Here is a 17,500-nt window from a genome sequence, read left to right on the forward strand (position 1 = left end):
ACATTATGTAAATACAATTAATCAATCTATATAGACTGTTAATGAAAATTACAAAATACACAACTTTAGCTAAAATTAAATTGGAATCAAAATATAAAAATAAAATCTAATTAAAAAGTAGTATATTGATATTATATGATGGCTGTTCAATAAGACACTGATTTCTTTTTCCCTTCCTTTCTGTTTTGAATTTGCACTTTAACCCCCCCCCCTGTGACGTCACAGGCCCCGCCCCTCATCCTCTCCTGCACTGTGGATTGGTTCGTTGGTTGCTGATGGGATCATGTGATCATGGATCGTACAGGATTGGGAAGGATTGTGGGAAATGGGAAATTTGTCTCGTCGATGTGCCATATGCAGCTGGAGACAAAAGTGGAGAACAGCAGAGAACATTTACAAAAACATATCATGATCATCACAAAATCTAAAGAACAAAAGAAATTACATTTTGCATAAAGAAAAATAAATGTAAACTATACCATTTATGTACTATTCTAGTATTTTTTTATATTTTGAATTAGATTTTGTTTTTCACATTTTCAATTTTCATTCAATTTTAGTTCACATTTCAGTATTTTTATTAGTTTTAAATTAATTTTCTTTCAGTATAAGTAAGTTTAGTATTTCACATCAAACTTGTTTTATTTTGGAAAAGTTGCCAAGGGAGCATTGAGTTTTATCTAATGTTTATATTTAATATTATTTAGTTTCAGCTTTATTTCAGTTGCTATATGCAACTTTTAATAGTTTTAGTTAAAAATATAAAAATGTATTATATTGCTTTATTGCAGTGTTTATGTTAATTATTTATTTTCATCTAGATTTCAGTAGGTGCTTCTCATTTTAATTTATTTTTTTTATTTTTTTTGTATTTATATTTAATTTATTTTTTGTTTTAGTAATTTCAGTACTTTAACATAATTCAATTGTTTGTCAAGGCAACATTTATGATTAACGTTAAAGTTTGTAATTATATTTAATTAAATCTTTATTTAAATAAGTGAAAATAATTTTTAATAGTTTTAGCTGTAGTTTTACAACAAAATGTATCTGTATTTCTTAAAATGTCAGGAACATTTTTTCTAAAAAAATATTCAGTTCTACCAAAATGTGATGTCCTCTGTTTCTTCTGATTTTGTGGTTAAAATTATCTTAACATGTTGTTGAGAAATTTAATGAGATTCCTTTTACAGAGCAGTTTGTTTCCTATACATGAAGTTTGCAATATGCACTTTATTAAAGTCCATCAAGACTACAGCAGCATAAAATAATGCTCTGAGAACATTTTTTTTTTAAAGTTGAGATTTAATGAAGACTTGAACTAGTTTTTCACAGTCTTTGACATTGTGAATGATTCTCTGAAGCTGCTCCATGTTTTGCCATCCGCCGAGCATCAGTTCTGAAGTGGGCTTTGCTAACGAGCATCTGGCTGTCCACAGACCTGCTGGAGGAGACAGAGAAGCTGATGGCGGAGAAGGTGGAGGTGCAGCGTCAGGCGCAGAAGGAGAGCAGCGAGCTGCTGCAGCAGGTGAAGCATCTGGAGGCGGAGCTGGAGGAGCAGGTGAGCCGTCTGCAGGAGCTGCAGGAGACGCACAGCGCAGAGACGACCGACCTGAGGCAGCAGATACAGGCTTTAGAGAAGCAGCTGGAGAACAACCGCAAGTTCATGGACGTGAGTCACTTCAGCATGCTTCTGCTTCCTCTGAGTTCATATCTCCCCAAACTGAGTTCATATCTCCCCAAACTGAGTTCATATCTCCCCAAACTGAGTTCATATCTCGCAGTGCTGAGTTCATATCTCGCAGTACTGAGTTCATGTCTCAAAGTTCTGAATTCATATCTCGCAGTGCTGAGTTCATGTCTCAAAGTTCTGAATTCATATCTCGCAGTGCTGAGTTCATATCTCACAGTGCTGAGTTCATGTCTCAAAGTTCTGAATTCATATCTCGCAGTGCTGAGTTCATATCTCGCAGTACTGAGTTCATATCTCGCACTACTGAGTTCATATCTCGCAGTGCTGAGTTCATATCTCGCAGTACTGAGTTCATGTCTCAAAGTTCTGAATTCATATCTCGCAGTGCTGAGTTCATATCTCGCAGTGCTGAGTTCATATCTCGCAGTGCTGAGTTCATATCTCGCAGTGCTGAGTTAATATCTCGCAGTGCTGAGTTCATATCTCGCAGTACTGAGTTCATATCTCGCAGTACTGAGTTCATGTCTCAAAGTTCTGAATTCATATCTCGCAGTGCTGAGTTCATATCTCGCAGTGCTGAGTTCATATCTCGCAGTGCTGAGTTCATATCTCGCAGTGCTGAGTTAATATCTCGCAGTGCTGAGTTCATATCTCGCAGTACTGAGTTCATATCTCACAGTGCTGAGTTCATATCTCACAGTGCAGTACTGAATTCATATCTCAAAGTACTGAGTTCATATCTCAAAGTTCTGAATTCATATCTCGCAGTGCTGAGTTCATATCTCACAGTACTGAGTTCATATCTCACAGTGCAGTACTGAGTTCATATCTCGCAGTACTGAGTTCATATCTCGCAGTACTGAGTTCATATCTCACAGTACTGAGTTCATGTCTCAAAGTTCTAAATTCATATCTCGCAGTGCTGAGTTCATATCTCGCAGTGCTGAGTTCATATCTCGCAGTGCTGAGTTCATATCTCGCAGTGTTGAGTTCATATCTCGCAGTGTTGAGTTCATATCTCTGTGCTGAGTTCATATCTCAGTGCTGAGTTCATATCTCGCCATACTGAATTCATATCTCACAGTGCAGTGCTGAGTTCATGTCTAGCAGTGCTGAGTTCATATCTCGCAGTTCTGAATTCATATCTCACAGTGCAGTGCTGAGTTCATGTCTAGCAGTGCTGAGTTCATATCTCGCAGTTCTGAATTCATATCTCAAAGTTCTGAATTCATATCTCGTAGTGCTGAGTTCATATCTCGCAGTGCTGAGTTCATGTCTCAAAGTTCTGAATTCATATCTCGCAGTGCTGAGTTCATATCTCGCAGTGCTGAGTTCATGTCTCAAAGTTCTGAATTCATATCTCTCAGTGCTGAGTTCATGTCTCGCAGTGCTGAGTTCATGTCTCGCAGTGCTGAGTTCATGTCTCAAAGTTCTGAGTTCATATCTCGCAGTACTGAGTTCATATCTCAAAGTTCTGAATTCATATCTCAGTGCAGTCCTGAATTCATATCTCACAGTACTGAGTTCATATCTCGCCATACTGAATTCATATCTCACAGTGCAGTACTGAATTCATGTCTTGCAGTGCTGAGTTCATATCTTGCAGTGCTGAGTTCATATCTCGCAGTTCTGAATTCATATCTCACAGTGCAGTACTGAATTCATATCTCACAGTACTGAGTTCATATCTCGCCATACTGAGTTCATATCTCACAGTGCTGAGTTCATATCTCTAAGTTCTGAATTCATATCTTGCAGTACAGAGTTAATATCTTGCAGTTCTGCATTCATATCACACAGTACTGAATTGTGAAATGTAAACTCAGAATTGTGGGGGAAAGAAGTCAGAATTGTGACAAAGTCAATAAAATGAGTCGCAATTACCTTATTCATTTTTAATAATTTTTTTGATTCCATAGCAAAAATAAGCTTTCACGCTCATTTAATGTTTAGTTTTTTTCCTAACCAGCAACCAGTCACACAGTGTTATATCGGAACAGATGTTTGTGTGTGGTTTAACATGGTCGCATGCTAAGCATGTTACATGGTTCGTACGGCTGGAGCCTGAGTGTTTCCGTCCTTCTATCTATCAGGAGCAGGCGGCGGACCGGGAACATGAGCGAGATGTCTTTCAGCAGGAGATTCACAAACTGGAGCAGCAGCTGAAGAATCCCACCAAAACACAGACAGGAAGTGACCGACGGGACAGAGAGGTACGACACGGGATCGCTCGGCTAGATTCACTCTCGCTTCTGTCTTCAGACACAGAGGTCGAGATCGACTCTCATACCAGCTCAGAGTGTTGATTTACACACACAACACCTCACAACATCACAACTATATTTGTCTGAAATTCAACTGTTTGAAAATCTGGAATCTGAGGGTGCAAAAAATATATATAAATAATAATCTTTAAAGTTGTTCAAATTAAGTTCTCAGCAATGCATATTACTAATCAAAAATTAAGTTTTGGTATATTTATATGTTGGGAAATTTACTAAATATCTTCATGAACATGATCTTTACTTAATATCCTAATGATTTTTGTCATAAAAGAGGAATGTATAATTGTGACTCACACAATGTATTGTTGTCTATTGCTACAAATATATCTGTGATATTAATGACTGCTTCTGTGCTGCAGGGACACAGATACTGATGCAGTGTAGTTTGTAATGCCATAGTGCCACATATATCTGAGTTTGGTGACCAGTAGATGATGAACACACACACTGTCTCTCTCTCTCTCTCTCTCCCTCTCTCTTTCTTTCTCTCTCTCACACACACACACACACTCTCTCTCTCTCTCTCTCTCTCTCTCTCTCTCTCTCTCTCTCTCTCTCTCTCACACACACACACTCTCTCTCTCTCTCTCTCTCTCTGACGTGGGTCTGGTGTGTGTGTGTGTCAGGTGCAGGAGCTGAGCGCGGCGCTGCAGGAGAAGGCAGACTGGTGCAGTGAGCTGTTGTTGAGCTCGGAGCAGCTGCAGAGAGATGTGTGTGAGAGAGACGAGGAGATCGAGACGCTGGGAGCACGTCTGAGGGAGCTGGAGCACACACTCATGCACAGGGTCAGTGTGTGTGTTTGTGCTCGTGACGCAGAGCTAACGCTGCTAGCTGAGAGAGACTGAGAGGGAGAGTGTGTGAGAGAGAGAGAAGAGAGTGTGTGTGTGTGTGTGTGTGTGTATGCATGCGTGCGTGTGGATGCAGCGGTTCAGCGTCACGTCTCTGCTCTGATGGTCACGTTCTGCTTCTGTGTGTGTGTGTGTGTGTGTGTGTGATGTGATAGTGATCTGAGGGATTGTTGTCTTAGTAGTGGGATGATCTAGATGTTATTCTGAGTGTTTTATCATGAGTAGTAGCGTGTTTCTGGATGAAACGCACACACTCTCGCTTTTCACATTGACCTTGAGTTGTTAAGAAGCAATATACAAATAAATAAATGTTTTTAATTTTTTGTTATTTTTTTTTAATTATTATTATTATTTTGTCTTATTTTGTTTTCTTGTTCTGCTTTTCATTCAACTTTTTTATTAATTATAATTTTTTTGCTATCATCATTTTGTTGTCAGACATTTTATTTTGAATATAAATATTATTATATTTGCCAGCATTATTATTATTTCGTCATTATTTTTGTAATTGATATTTAGTCATTCAACATTTTTTATTATTTGTTTACTATTATAATATTTAGTTGTTAGACTCATTTTGAATATTAATATTATTATCATCATTATTATTTTGTCATTCAACTTATTGAACATAATGTCGAACACAATGAAGCAGTCAACTGTGTGTGTGTGTGTGTGTGTGTGTGTGTGTGTGTGTGTGTTTCACGTGTGTGTGTGTGTGTGTGTGTGTGTTTCACGTGTGTGTGTGTGTGTGTGCGCGCAGGTGGAGGAGGTCCAGCATGTGTCTATGGCGAGCAGAGCAGACGTCACACTGGAAGCACAGCTGCAGACAGAGAGGGAGGCTCTAGACAGGAAGGAGAAAGAGGTACTTCCTGTCACACATTCTGAGATCTGGTGTGTATCCAGATGCAGTTTTGACTCAGTTCTGTGTAGTGCTCATCACTCTGGTGTGTTTATAGGGAGCTCAGAGTGAACTCTTCACTGTAAAACAGTATTTCTGGGTGAGAAAGCATCACTGCTGTCGTTTATGCTGGGACTCTCAAACATCCCATAATAACTCTATTATGGGTAGTGTACAGAGCATCACCGGAAATCCTCAAGAGACATGATTTTATTTTCCCCATGATTTTTATTTTATTATTAAATTTAGTAGCAATCAAAAAGCTTGTCTAATTCATTGAAATCCTAACACTTATACAGTTTAGCAATAATTAAATAAAGCTGTTTCATTAATTATTTTTTCCCTCAAAAAGTCTGTTTTATTACCATTTATAACTGAAAAGCATGTTTAATCAATTAAATCCAGAAAATGTCAACAATATGACATTATTTATTTTTTATTTTTTTTACAATAATAGAGTTCTATGAAATGTTAAAATTTTCCAGAAATGATTAGTTGTCCGTGTGTTTCTGTATGATTTAATACAAATGTATTCTCAAAAACGGTGGTAATCAAATGAAAGCATAACACATTGGCATTTAATTCGTTTTTTTTAAGTAATAATAAACAGGCCAGTAATATTTATGCTAATAAAGAACTAGTTACTAATGAGAACTGGCCACTAAAGTGTTACCTGTAACTCATCAGAGTATTTAACGTCAAAAGAGCAGCTGAAAGCATGCAGTTTATGATGTGTGTGTGTGTGTGTGTGTGTGTGTGTGTGTGCAGCTGGTGAATCTGGAGGAGCAGCTGGAGCAGTTTCGTGAGGAGCTGGAGAACAAGAGCGAGGAGGTGAATCAGCTTCACATGCAGCTGGAGATCCAGAGGAAGGAGATCAGCGTCCATCAGCAGGATCAGGCCCGGCTCGCTCAGGTGAAGAGCATACACACGTCCCCCTCGGCTTCTCAAACACCGCTGGGACTCGGGAGCACAGACGCAGTCATATATTTCTAGCAATAGCCAACAATTATAAATGTTTCCTTTATAAAGCTGAGAGTTCCACTCCTTGATTCTGATTGGCTGAGCCGTGTTCAAAGCTGTAGTAAATGACTACAAAGTAACACACACCTTTGTTTACTTCTGTGTGTTGCTCGGCAACCACTTTGTAATAACCACAACTGATTCTGAGGAGCTACATTGTTTGGTGGAAGAATACTGTTCTTATTAATATCATTACACTTTATTCTATGAAACCATACTACATTCATTGAATAACCGTTTTATAAAAGCAATAATCCCAGTGAAACCGTGGTTTACAGTGATTTTATAACAGCTCGTTCATAACAACACCCCTCAGCTGATATTAATTCACTTTTGGGGCTTATTGCATTTGGATATTAAGTAAAGATCATGTTCCATGAAGATATTTAGTAAATTTCCTATCGTAAATATTTAAAAACCTGATTTTTCGATTTGCTAATAACTTCATTTGGACAACTTTAAAGACGTTTTTTGCCCCCTCAGATTCCAGACTTTCATAACAAACCAATCATCAGAGGAAACCTTATTTATTCAGCTTTCAGTCGACGCAAAAAAATCCCAATTTGAAAGAGTTGAATCAGAGTGTGAGTGTCAGACAGAGATCATCTGGACGCTGATCTTAGCTAAATCAGCTCCCGACAGACAAAGACTGTCCTAAATTCAGAGTCATGTGATGATGTTTAACTCTTGAAGGTGTTGGAGGAGAAGGACAGGCAGATAGCCGTCCTAAACGAGCAGCTCGTTAAGAGTCCGCACACGGGAACAGACCCTGAGAAAGAGGTAAAGTCGTAAACGTGTGTGTGGAAACACAGCGGCTGTCGGGGCGTGATGGACTCATGCATATAGTGTGTGTGTGTGTGTGTGTTTGATGCATCTCATGTCTTTTGTCAGCTTGTGTTTGCATCTTATTTTAGCAACACTGTGAAATGCATGAGCGTCTGTTTAAAGAGTGTGGAGAGTTCATAGCATCATAAGAACTGAGTGCATTCTTTAAACAGGAAGTGTTTGCTGTTACTCTGATTGAATCTCTGATTGAGTCCTTTACTCATCCGCTCGTGTTGTGATGTGGTTTGGTGTTTGTTCTGCAGTGTGTTTGACTTGGATTCGTCTCATAGCCTCCTGGTGAAAGGGATTGTTTGACCAAAAAGAGAAATGACTCGCTCAAACCCATGATTGTGGGAAATGAGATGTTTAGTGGGATGTTCACGCTGCTCTTTTCCACACACTGGAAGTGAAGTGACATGAAAGTGCAACAGTATTATTATAAAAATAGTCCAATAACGCATGCATCAGTGTTACATTAGTATCATTTTATTAGTTAATTTTTATGTCTATATAGGTTTTATTCATTTTTATTTCAGTTTTAGTTTTACATATCATAAATTATTATGAAATTATTAAAAAAAAAAACAGTTTTATTTTAATTAACATTTATTTTAGGTAACAAAGTACCAGTGTTTTAAGGTTTTATTTGACTTATGTCTCTGTATGATCCAGTGTATGAAAGAGAGCAGTCGGTCTACTGTCTAATGCATCTTCGTGTTGTTTCCTGAAAAAGTCATAAGTGTTGATGATGACAGAATATTTATATTTGCATGAAATATTCCTTGAGTGGTTTATTGCACCACTGATCTATCGATTCCTAAATCTGACAGTCTTCTGTGATTTTAACCAAATATCTGTTCAGTATTTTAAAGGAATGCATCGTCAAAAATAGGGATGCACGATAATATCGGCACAACATCGGTATCTGCCGATAAAAGCTTAAAATGACCATCATCGGTATCAGCCGATATGAATATTTCTGCCGATGAGTGAAATAATTGACCTGTTTTTCAGGTGTGAATGTCTGTCTACATTTGTAAAATAATACATTTATGGTAGAATCAGTACAGAAGAGATACATGGATTTCTCTTCAGTAAAATTAAAGTTTAAATATATCAGGCGAAAATGTTTATATATATCGGTATCGGCATCGGCCAAAATTATTTTGAAAATATCGGCATATCGAATATCGGCCAAAATCCAATATCGTGCATCCCTAGACAAAAATAGATATTTTGTCATCATTTCCTCACGTTAATGCTGTTCCAACCTATTATTTTCTTTTTTAATGAAATGCTTATAAAGTAATACTGGGTTGGAACGACTAATGCTAAATGATCTTCATTCTTGGGTGAACGACTGAAGGAATACTGTGAGATTAAACCCCAAGGCAATGACTCATGTGTTGGTGTGCAGGCGGAGGAGGAGAAGGACGAGCTTCTGCGAGAGATGGAGGCGCAGGTGGAGTGTCTGAGGAGCGAGCAGGAGCGTCTGAAGAGGGACAGCGAGGAGGAGGTGGAGCAGCTCAACGCCGTCATCGAGAAGCTGCAGCAGGAGCTGACACACATCGAGCTCAAGCAGCGTCAGGACGAGAGCGAGGAGATGAAGCAGAGGATGGAGGAGTCTCTGCGAGAGAAGAGCGCTGCGCTCGTGGTGCTGCAGGCCCAGGTGCAGGCGCTGGAGGAGAGCGCGGGGTCACAGGTCACCAGCTTGAGTCAGCGGGTGGAGGAGCTGGAGACCAGCCTGGAGCAGAAGGACTCAGAGCTGCACACATGCAGGTTAGTGTTCATTACAGCAAACAAAACCTGACTCGCCCACAAACACCACTTAAAATTACTTAAATTCTCACTAATGCAGGTTGAAGGTGGAACAAGCGCAAACGGACGCCGACGCTCTGTACGCTAAAGTGACTCAGCTGGAGGAGAAACTCAGGGAGAAGGTGGCCGCTGTTCTGGTCTGTCAAGCACAACTGGAAGCCATCCAGACACAAACCAAAGAGCTCCGCGCTGAGGCCCACGCAGGAGAAGCCATGGGCCCCAGCACGCAGCAGCGGTCGGAGGGCCTCACGGCGCAGGACGGAGCCTCCACAGGGAAGACGAGTCTGCTGACGGAGAAGCTGACGGAGCTGGAGGAGGGTCTGAGCGGGATGCAGAAGGACCAGGAGCTGCAGAAACAGCTGTTGAGCAGTTCTGAGGAGGAGGTGATGGAGTACGAGCGGAGGTTAGCTGTGATGATCGACCTACTGAACCACATGAGAAGCAGACCTTCCCATCACAGACTGGTGCGTCACTGTTATATTCAGATATAGGACAAACTCTGATTTTACTTATCAACCGATATATTGTCATGACCGATATTATCAACCGATATTTGTCAAAAAAAAAATTATCACATTAGCCAATACTTTTTTATACTTGCCCAATAATGTTGTGTGTATACCAATTTGACTATATAGTGGTCGACCGATATATTGTCATGACCGATATTATCGGCCGATATTTGACAATTTTTTTTTTATTATCGACATCAGCCGATACGTTTTTATATTTGACCGATAAACGGGACTTTTATTTTGACAGCACCTTAAACACAGGTGCTCCCTTTCATCATCATTATTAGTTTACTTTGTTTGGTTTAGTGAATTTATTTTATTAGCTTTGTCAAATAATTGAATTAAAAATGTTATAATACTTTTTCCCCATGTTGTGTAGTTGTTTTTAACATCTTTATTTGGGAAAAATACTGTAATAGGATTAGAGAATCAATATTATAGATGATAAATAGACATTGCATTGCATATCATAATGAAGTGCTGATTTTGTCTTTATTTTGATGAATGGTGTTTGAGATCATCTGAAGAGATTCTGTCTGTCCGCAGGTGTCCGGTGAGGCCAGCCAGTCGCTGTCAGAGCAGCTGCAGGAGGTCAAAGGTCAAGCTGCGTCCACTCAAGAGGAGCTGAGCTGCTACAGAGAACTGAGCCACAAGCTTCAGGAGGAGATGGAGGTACAGACGCCTCGTCCTGCTCTTCTCACAGGACACACTGCTCTTCATTGAGATGCTATCGTTCCTGAACAGCAGAAGAACTAATAAGAAGAGAAAAATGAGTTAAATCTTGTGTCTGTGTGGATATTTGTTACTCACATGGGTTTCCTTCCCAGTTAAAAGCAGGTGATTTTTTTAAACACTTGTTTGGTTTGTAAAGTCTATTTTATGTTGTTTCTTCCTCAGATGAAGGAGAGCATGATCACACAGCTCCAGACGGCCCTCAATCAGGTGGAGAACTAACCTTCAGCTCCTTACTAAATTTAGCTAATTTTCAGATTACCCTAGCAACTTTTTTTTCACAATGCACATAGCAACACATTTAGCTTTTTTTTTTTTATAAAAAAAGGGACAATACATTTTTTAGGACATTATCTGTTGTCCATTATGCGTCCAAACCCTGTAAACTGAACACACAAAATGCAATGCGTAATTAACTGCTAAACACACTATTTACAGGTATAATTGTTCAGAATGTGTAGTACTTGTTTACTAGCTATCAAATAAAATCTTGTGCATAGGTTTTCAATAATTCAATGCATTTAAAAAGTTATTTATATTATGCATTTATGTTACTTCATGAACAAATCTAAATTAGCATATGTATCTGATGCACTGACACAATGTTGCGTCGTGATAACATGATGATGACATCACAGCGTCTTTTAGCAACAAACCGGCCTTCCTTCAGCAGCTGACCTCCGCTCAGCGCTAACCCTTCACTTCCTGTTCCTCGGCGCAGGTCTCGGCGAGCACGCGTGATGAAGACGCTGCTCAGCTGCTCCAGGAGCTGCAGGAGGTCAGAGGTCAAGCGAGCAGCAGACTGCAGGAGCTGGAGAGCAGCAGGGATCAGAGCGTCAGACTGCAGGAGCTGCTACAGGTGTCTAAAACACATGATCTGAGAGCAAACGCTCAGATTTAACTAAGAAGATCCATCCAAATGAGAGTTTGTGTTTCCATAATGAATGTGTGTATTTATATATATGTGTGTGTGTGTGTGTGTGTGTGCAGGAGCGAGAGATGAGCATCGCTCTGCTGAAGGATCAGCTGCACCGGGTGAGTGTCCTCCGCTGGATCTCCACACGTCTGACGGGACGCTCGCTGTGACCTTTAACCTCTGCTGGTTTCTCCGCAGGCCTCACAGGAGGGCGATCGGTCCACGGCCGAGCTGCTACAGGAGCTGCAGGAGGTCAAAGGTCAAGCGGCCGCCACCAAAGAGCAGCTGAGGAGCTTCCAGGAGCGCAGCCTCAAACTGCAGGAGGAGATCGAGGTACTTCCTGTCCACTTCTAGCTCCGCTTCCTGTCTGCTTCCCCCTAGTGCTTGATGAAGGAACACAAGAGCTTCATGTGATCGTTATAGAGACTGTTCATAAAAGTCTTTAAATAGTCAAAACATGGAATAAGTGTTCAGGAACCGGGGTCTAAATTGTGAATATTTTTAAATCTCTCTTTTTATGAATATAATTTTTTTTTATGATTTATTTTAATTTCACATTAATGATATAATGAACTTTAACCAAGTATTTTATTTTTATTAGTTTCAATTTTACATAGTAATGATTATGTACATTTCATATTATATAATATAAATGTATTCCTTTTTTATATTATTTTATTTTCATTTTATGTTTTATGATTTAATAGATTTTTTAAATAAGTGCTTCCTTTTGATTTGCATTAATTAAAAAATATATTTATATATTTTAATTTGTAATCGTTATTATTGAATTGCTTTTTTCTAAGTGTCTTATTTCCATAGGTTTGGGTTATTTATTTTAATGCACATTTTTTTTTTTTTTTTTTTTTAATTTAGAGTGCATTTTTATTTTGGAATGTTTTTTTTCTTACTTAATGTACTCTCCATTTTTTATTTTATCCAGTTTTTTTAAATAAAATTTTATTTAAATGTTCTAATATGATTTTATTCGTTTAAAGTGTTCTATTTAATTTTAAGTTTTTGTTATTTATTATTATTTAAATTGTTATTGTATATATTTATAAACAATTAATTCATATAATAAATAATATTATCTACTATAAATTATTAATTTATTTTTAAGTTAATTATTTATTATAACTTCAAATTTGTATAATTTTAATTCATTTTAGCGAATGATTGTGTGGAGTGACAGCAGCAGAATAATGCGCAGAACTAAAGACAGCAGGCTGAGCTTAGCTGAACCTCCAGATGCAGATCCAGGTGCTGATGTAAACCGCTCTCGTGTCTCTCTCAGGTCAGAGACGCCTCCATCGCTGAGCTGAAGGACACGGTTCATGAGCTCCAGACCGCTTTGGCCAGATCCAGCGAGGAGCCGGCCCAGCCCAGACAGAAAGGAGACGTCCGAGAGCCTCCTGGGATGGACAGAAGCACAAGGAAAGAGCAGCAGGAGCTGATGCTGGGATACGAGGAGAAGATCGCACAGATGCAGGAGCTGCACGCGGCTGAGATCCTGGACATGGAGTCCAGACACATCTCTGAGAGCGAGAGTCTGCGGAGAGAGAGCCAGCGTCTGGAGGACGAGTGTGGAGCGCTGAGAGATGCCATCCACACCCTGCAGAGGTCACAGGTCAGACATCACCCCCCCTCGTGTTCCACAGACAGCACATCTCACTCATCTCTCAGAAACATGCCTCCTGAGACAGAGGCTCGGATGTGTTTATAAAGATCCTCTCAGTTGTCTGTGTTAGTTTAGTGTCTTTGAGATACTGCATTTCTATTATTTCATTTTTTTATTTCTTGAATTATTGTAAATTTACATTATTATTTAATTATTTTTATATTTATTAATTTCTTTATTTTTATTAAAAAAATTATATTCAAATATTTGTATCTTTTTTTTTTCATTTAAAATTTATTTTTATAATTTTTTAATATTTTTTTTATCATTTTCATTTTTTTTAGGTTTATAGTATTTAATCATTTTTATTTATTATTGATCCTCTCAGTTGTCTGTGTTAGTTTAGTGTCTTTGAGATACTGCATTTCTATTTTTAATTTCTTGCATTATTGTAAATTTACATTATTATTTAATTATTTTTATATTTATAAAAAAAAAATATTTTTATTAAACAAAATTATATTCAAATATTTGTATCTTTTTTCATTTAAAATAATTTTTTATAATTGTTTAATATTTTTTTATCATTTTCATTTTTTTTAGGTTTATAGTATTTTTATTTATAATTTCAGTGCATCAAGTTAACCCAAATGAAAAATTAGTTGCATTGACTGTAGTTTTTATTAATAATTGTAATAATTTTTTCTTTTCTGTTTCAATTATTATTTTTTTTGATAGTTTTTGTTTGGTACATCAAATGAAACTAAATGAAAATAAGAAATGTTGCCTTGGCAGCTAGATAAATATAAAATATAAAATATGATAAAAGATAAATAAGATAAAATATGTCTTATGTATATTTTTTATTTTAATTCCAGCTTTTTAAACTAACAAAACAAATGTTTAGTTCCAGCCAGTGAAAATGTTTTTGAGGTTTGCTTTAATAACCCTGAATCACAAAGATGGTGGAGTGACGATTAAAAATGCTGTAAAAGTGTAGAGAATCTAATGTAACCTGCATGAAAACAGTTATTTTATTTAGTTTTTAAAGAGCATGCACTAATGAATAATTGACAGTGAAAGCAGAAACATAATTCAGTAAGTGTTTGGCGTCAGTGATGAAGTGACATCAGAGTGACTGTGTGCTAGTGATCTCAGATGTTTGTTGTTCTCAGGCTCCATCAGTGAGGTCTGAACGTCCAGACGTCTCTCCGATTAAAGATGGATACACCAGCGGTGAGAGATTCAGCAGCACTACAAACACAGATGACTCATGAACACTAATGTGGAAAAATTTAGGTTCAGTAAATTAAAAAATATATATTTTTTAGCTTTTTTCTGTGTGAATCTGTGTTAAAGTGTAATTTATTTCTGTGATGCTCCGCTGTATTTTCAGCATCATTCCTCCAGTCTTCAGTGTCACATGATCTTCAGAAATCATGAAAATATGATGATTTACTGCTCAAGAAACATTTCTGATTATTATCAATGTTGAACACAGTTGTGCTGCACAATATTTCTGTGGAAACTGTGATGCATTTAATTTTTCAGGATTCACAGATGAACAGAAAGCACATCTATCAGATGTTTTGAAACGTCTGCAATAATGAATGAAAAAAGCATGAAATGCACAGAGACTCTTATTTTGAAATGTCTGCACTGTGGACTGTACAGTTCAGATGAGGGAAATAAAATATGCATTATAACAACCATCTAAAACATATTAGCATATAAAAACCGTATTTCATTGATGAAAATGGACTCAGACCTCAAATGTCTTCCTGTCACTTTTGATCAGTAGATGGCAGCGCTGATGTATTCGTGATGTGTTTGTGTCACAGACAGCGGTTCAGACTGGAGTCAGCGAGCAGGTTATGATCCGCACCGCAGCACACCTGAAGGAGCGCGCCGAGACACGGACACAGAGCTCCTGCCCGACACCATCAAGGTATTACTCACAATACATCTACTCTTTTAATTAAAGTATGCCTGCTGTTGAGCAAATATGATGGACAAAGCACTGCTGCATTATTATACCATCAGTATTTTTAAAAAAGAAACCTCTAAAGTAGAGAAATATGATATTATCGGTTTGATATCGGTTTCAGCTGATAAACATAAAATACATAAAATACACCTAAAATTAATTTGAATTGTTTCTGAATAAATAAAGCGGTCATGAAGTCATTAGCATGTTTTGATTTAAATGTCAGGAGCTAAAGCTCACATAAAAACATCACAAACATGACACTTGTAAATTAAATATATAAGTGTATATATATATATACTGATTTATTTGTTAATGTGTAACATGTTTTTTTTTTTTTTTACAAATTATGAGTGCTAAAATATTTTCTGAGTTTTTACAACTCTTTTGCTTTAGTCCATCTACAAATGTTAAATTCTACACTGCATCTAAATCCTATCGTTTTGCAAAACAAAAAACTAAAAATGCAGCGATGGAGAGATGTATAGAGATGTAGTTATTTTCAAAGCTTCGGTGTACTGTCATTAATAAAGAACTTCATTACTGTTTATTTAATTCTAACAAACAAGCTAATTTGCTTAAAATTTCCTCACAGGAGAGATTTGGTGCTGTTTCCAGACAAAAGTAAATATATCGGTATCGGCCAAAATGAGTTTAAAAATCCTATTAAATATCGGCAAAAATCCAATATGGTGCATCCCTATTTAAAAAAAATATGACTGTCTCTAATAACTCAAGCATAGCATGAAACACTGGTAATATGCAGCACTTTCAGCATGTAAATAGTTAAATGATAGCATCCCATCACATCCTATATTAGATTAATCAGATATGAGTGCAGCTAACCCAGACTTCACTGTGACTTCGAAGCCTCTTCTCACATGCTGTGTCCAATCAGAGCTCAGTGTGTGTGTGTGTGTGACTGTAGTCAGTAAAGCAGCTGTGTTCTCACAGAGTCTGCTGCGTGAGGTGCATCAGGAGGGCATGCAGGTGCTGTCTCTGACCGAGCTCCCGCTGACCGAAGCTGATCCACCTCCTCAGAGCAGAGAGAGAGAAAACACCGGCCTCATCAACACCATCCAGTCTCTACAGCTCCTCATCAGCACACTGCACACACACACACAGGTGAACACACACACACACACACACACACACAGGTGAACACACACACACACACACAGGTGAACACACACACACACACACTCACACAGGTGAACACACACACACTCACAGGTGAACACACACAAACACAGGTAAACACTCACACACACACACACAGATGAACACACACACACACACACACAGGTGAACACACACACACACACACAGGTGAACACACACACACACACACTCACACAGGTGAACACACACACACTCACAGGTGAACACACACAAACACAGGTAAACACACACACACACACACAGGTGAACACACACACACACAGGTGAACACACACACACACACACACACACAGGTGAACACACACACACACACACACACACAGGTGAACACACACACACACAAACACAGGTGAACACACACACACACACTCACAGGAGAACACACACACACACACACACACACACAAACACAGGTGAACACACACACACACACACACACAGGTGAACACACACACACACACACTCACACACACACACACACACACACACACAGGTGAACACACACACACACAAACACAGGTGAACACACGCACACACACACAGGTGAACACACACACACACAAACACAGGTGAACACACTCACACACACACACACACACAGGTGAACACACACACACACAAACACAGGTGAACACACACACACACACACAAACACAGGTGAACACACACACACACACTCACAGGAGAACACACACACACACACACAAACACAGGTGAACACACACACACACACACACACACACTCACACACACACACAGGTGAACACACACACACACAAACACAGGTGAACACACGCACACACACACAGGTGAACACTCACACACACACATTCACACAGGTGAACACACACACACACAGGTGAACACACACACACACACAGGTGAACACTCACACACACACACACACACACAGGTGAACACTCACACACACACACACACACACAGGTGAACACACACACACACACAGGTGAACACTCACACACACACACACACACACAGGTGAACACTCACACACACACACACAGGTGAACACTCACACACACACAGGTGAACACTCACACACACACACACACACAGGTGAACACTCACACACACACACAGGTGAACACACACACACACACACACAGGTGAACACTCACACACACACACACACACAC

At 38.6% G+C, this 17,500-nt stretch overlaps 2 protein-coding genes across 7 annotated transcripts in view; one reads left to right on the forward strand and one right to left on the reverse strand.

Annotated features, from left to right (window-relative positions):
• Positions 1–17,500, reverse strand: part of LOC127978676 (semaphorin-6D) — a 276,967-nt gene that overhangs the window by 140,034 nt on the left and 119,433 nt on the right. The window lies entirely within an intron of this gene.
• LOC127978659 (A-kinase anchor protein 9) overlaps positions 1–17,500 on the forward strand; it is a 66,391-nt gene that overhangs the window by 41,019 nt on the left and 7,872 nt on the right. For 4 of the 6 annotated variants that reach the window (XM_052583465.1, XM_052583460.1, XM_052583461.1 and 1 more), the window contains 17 exons: positions 1,440–1,672; positions 3,787–3,906; positions 4,605–4,763; positions 5,590–5,691; positions 6,496–6,639; positions 7,441–7,527; positions 8,990–9,351; positions 9,431–9,854; positions 10,452–10,577; positions 10,803–10,847; positions 11,359–11,496; positions 11,628–11,672; positions 11,752–11,886; positions 12,851–13,183; positions 14,350–14,410; positions 15,016–15,122; positions 16,116–16,286. In XM_052583465.1, coding sequence (XP_052439425.1) covers positions 1,440–1,672; positions 3,787–3,906; positions 4,605–4,763; positions 5,590–5,691; positions 6,496–6,639; positions 7,441–7,527; positions 8,990–9,351; positions 9,431–9,854; positions 10,452–10,577; positions 10,803–10,847; positions 11,359–11,496; positions 11,628–11,672; positions 11,752–11,886; positions 12,851–13,183; positions 14,350–14,410; positions 15,016–15,122; positions 16,116–16,286 — 2,792 coding nt within the window. The remainder of the gene's footprint in view (positions 1–1,439; positions 1,673–3,786; positions 3,907–4,604; positions 4,764–5,589; positions 5,692–6,495; positions 6,640–7,440; positions 7,528–8,989; positions 9,352–9,430; positions 9,855–10,451; positions 10,578–10,802; positions 10,848–11,358; positions 11,497–11,627; positions 11,673–11,751; positions 11,887–12,850; positions 13,184–14,349; positions 14,411–15,015; positions 15,123–16,115; positions 16,287–17,500) is intronic. The other 2 variants (XM_052583463.1, XM_052583464.1) reach the window with 1 other exon arrangement.

The sequence above is a fragment of the Carassius gibelio genome, chromosome B19, assembly GCF_023724105.1.
Source record: "Carassius gibelio isolate Cgi1373 ecotype wild population from Czech Republic chromosome B19, carGib1.2-hapl.c, whole genome shotgun sequence".
Classification (NCBI taxonomy): Eukaryota; Metazoa; Chordata; class Actinopteri; order Cypriniformes; family Cyprinidae; genus Carassius; species Carassius gibelio.